The 2,500-nt window shown below is 53.2% G+C and overlaps 1 protein-coding gene across 1 annotated transcript in view; it reads right to left on the reverse strand.

Moving 5' to 3' along the window:
* The window catches only part of LOC130386457 (collagen alpha-1(XX) chain), a 44,027-nt gene that overhangs the window by 28,706 nt on the left and 12,821 nt on the right, over nt 1-2,500 (reverse strand). The window contains exons 10-12 of the mRNA XM_056595395.1: nt 1,798-1,956; nt 1,073-1,257; nt 558-687 (exon numbers count right to left, since the gene is read on the reverse strand). Coding sequence (XP_056451370.1) covers nt 558-687; nt 1,073-1,257; nt 1,798-1,956 — 474 coding nt within the window. The remainder of the gene's footprint in view (nt 1-557; nt 688-1,072; nt 1,258-1,797; nt 1,957-2,500) is intronic.

Raw genomic sequence — 2,500 nt, forward strand, 5'->3', positions numbered from 1 at the left:
AGTCAGAGCTACAGGTGAGTCAGAGCTACAGGTGAGTCAGAGCTACAGGTGTTACAGGTGAGTCAGAGCTACAGGTGAGTCAGAGCTACAGGTGTTACAGGTGATTCCGAGCTACAGCTCGGAATCACCTACAAACGTATACAATGCTACAAATGTATAAAATGCTGAAGAAAACAAGCATATAAATAATAATAAGTGTTAAAAGGACTCTAATCTTATGTCATGATGAATGCATTGGTCAGAAAGTGTTATATCATGATTGCAGGAGCATAGTTTGGGGTATTGACAAAAAAAAAATTCCCCCTCGTCACCCTCTTGTTTAGCTTTTTAAACTTTCTTATCTAACGCGGGCCGCATGGTTCTTGTTGAACAAGCGCCTGACAGTCTCTCCGTCCTGTCTCCCCACACTGTCTTTTATGTTTCTTGGACGGAATGTAACTGGTTCATTTCACTGCAATGTATTGTGTATGTGACAAATAAAATCTGAATCTGAATCTGAATCTGAATCAGCTGAGTCCGATTTGGTGTTCCAGGTGATTTGGTGTTCCAGGTGTTACCGGTGGTGACGGTTCCACGGAGAGGCAGGCCCACGTTCTCTTTGAACACGGGGAAGATGGAGATGTGGTAGAGGGTCTGGGAGGACAGGCTTCCTAGGAGAACCGTTGTTGTGGAACCGTTCACCACCACCTAGACACACACACACACACACACACACACACACACACACACACACACACACACACACACACACACACACACACACACACACACACACACACACACACCAGAGTTAACCTGGCACCTATGGCTTCATGATGCATACATCATTTCTAAGGATAACTGTCTCTTATTTTTCAAACAGAGTTAATAACCAAACATCAACATGAACCACGCCCACCACAACCCATCCACCAATCTGCACACAACCCATCAACCAATCAGCACAATCCATCAACCAATCACCACACAACCCATCCACCAATCAGCACAACCCATCAACCAATCACCACACAACCCATCAACCAATCACCACACAACCCATCCAAGACCCAGACCCAGGGGGCCGGCTCACCTCCTGGGGGGACTGGCCCTCTGCGCTGTGGTAGACCACGCGGTACTGGAGCACGGGCCGGCCCAGACCGGCGGGGCCGGACCAGTGGAGCCGGACCTCGCGGGACCCCAGCTCTGAGAACCGCAGGTCGGTGGGGCTGGGGTCGGACTGGACCGGGTCCGGCGTCGGGGGCCTGCGCTCCGGTCCTGCACGCAAAGCCAATCACAAAACACTTCCTGGTGGGTCGATAGTGGTGGACTCCATAATATCGCTGGTTCTTTATGAATGTTCATTCAGGAATCTGGAAAGTTGGTGCTTGGCACTTGGTTCTATGAACTGTGGACTCACTCTAGTAGAGAGGAGTCTAATGTTTGCATACACTAAAATAGGTTCATTGTCTAAAACTATTGTCTGCTATTTGCATTTAGAAGTCTCATCTGTCCTAGACGCAATTCTCTCGTAAAGAAATTGCCACATATGGTTCTATGAACATCCTTACACAAACACACCTTACGATATATTGCTTCACTTTCTTCTGACAAATGTACTTATCACAAGTCAATGTGGAAAGAAGCGTCTGCTGAACACCCTGAACATAAATTGTAAATGTAATCTGGAGTGAAATCCACGAATACTCTGAAGTGAACCATAAGTGTGGAGTTTGTCTCCCCCTAGTGGTGATGCCGAGTCACTACACCCCTAATCCCCAGGCGCGCGCCATGGAGCGGGAGTGCGGCTGGTCTTACGTCTGGCGGCGTGGCGGTCAGCGATGCGTCCGCAGAGGATGTGGACCAGGCGGGGCACCAGCTTGCTGAGCAGGTGGAAGTGGTGGACGGAGTAGACGTTGAGCTCCACCGGGGGCGACGCCACCTGACGGAGCTCCGCCTCGTCTGCGTTCTTCACACCTGGGGGGGGATGGAGGGGGGGAGGGAGGCGGGGGGGGGGGGGGGGGGGGGGGGCAAGCTCTCGTCAGGCCGGCGCACAACAAACACTATGGGGGAGGGGGGGAGAGGGTGGGAAGGAGATGGGGGAGGGAGGGAGGGAAGAAAGGATTGAAGGAGACAGGGAGGGGGGAGGGGAGGAGACATGGGAGGGATGGAAGAAGATGGGGGGGGGAGGGAGGGAAGGAGATGGGGGAGGGAGGGGGGAAAGGAGGGGGAGATGGAGGGAGGAAGAGAGGGAGGTAGGGAGACGGGGAGGGAAGGAGGGGGAGATGGAGGGAGGGAGGGAGGGAAGGAAGGAAGGAGATAGGGGAGGGAGGGAGGGAGGGAAGGAGAAGGCGGGAAGGAGTCAGGGAGGGAGAGAAGGAGGGAGGGAGGGTGGATGATGGGGGAGGGAGGGAAGGAGACATAAAAGGGAAGGAGATGGAGGAAGGAGGCGGGGGAGGAGGAGAGAGGGAGGGGGAGGGAGGGAGGCCTCCAGGGCATCTTGTATTCAACAAGACAACAT

Source organism: Gadus chalcogrammus, chromosome 1 (genome assembly GCF_026213295.1).
Source record: "Gadus chalcogrammus isolate NIFS_2021 chromosome 1, NIFS_Gcha_1.0, whole genome shotgun sequence".
Classification (NCBI taxonomy): Eukaryota; Metazoa; Chordata; class Actinopteri; order Gadiformes; family Gadidae; genus Gadus; species Gadus chalcogrammus.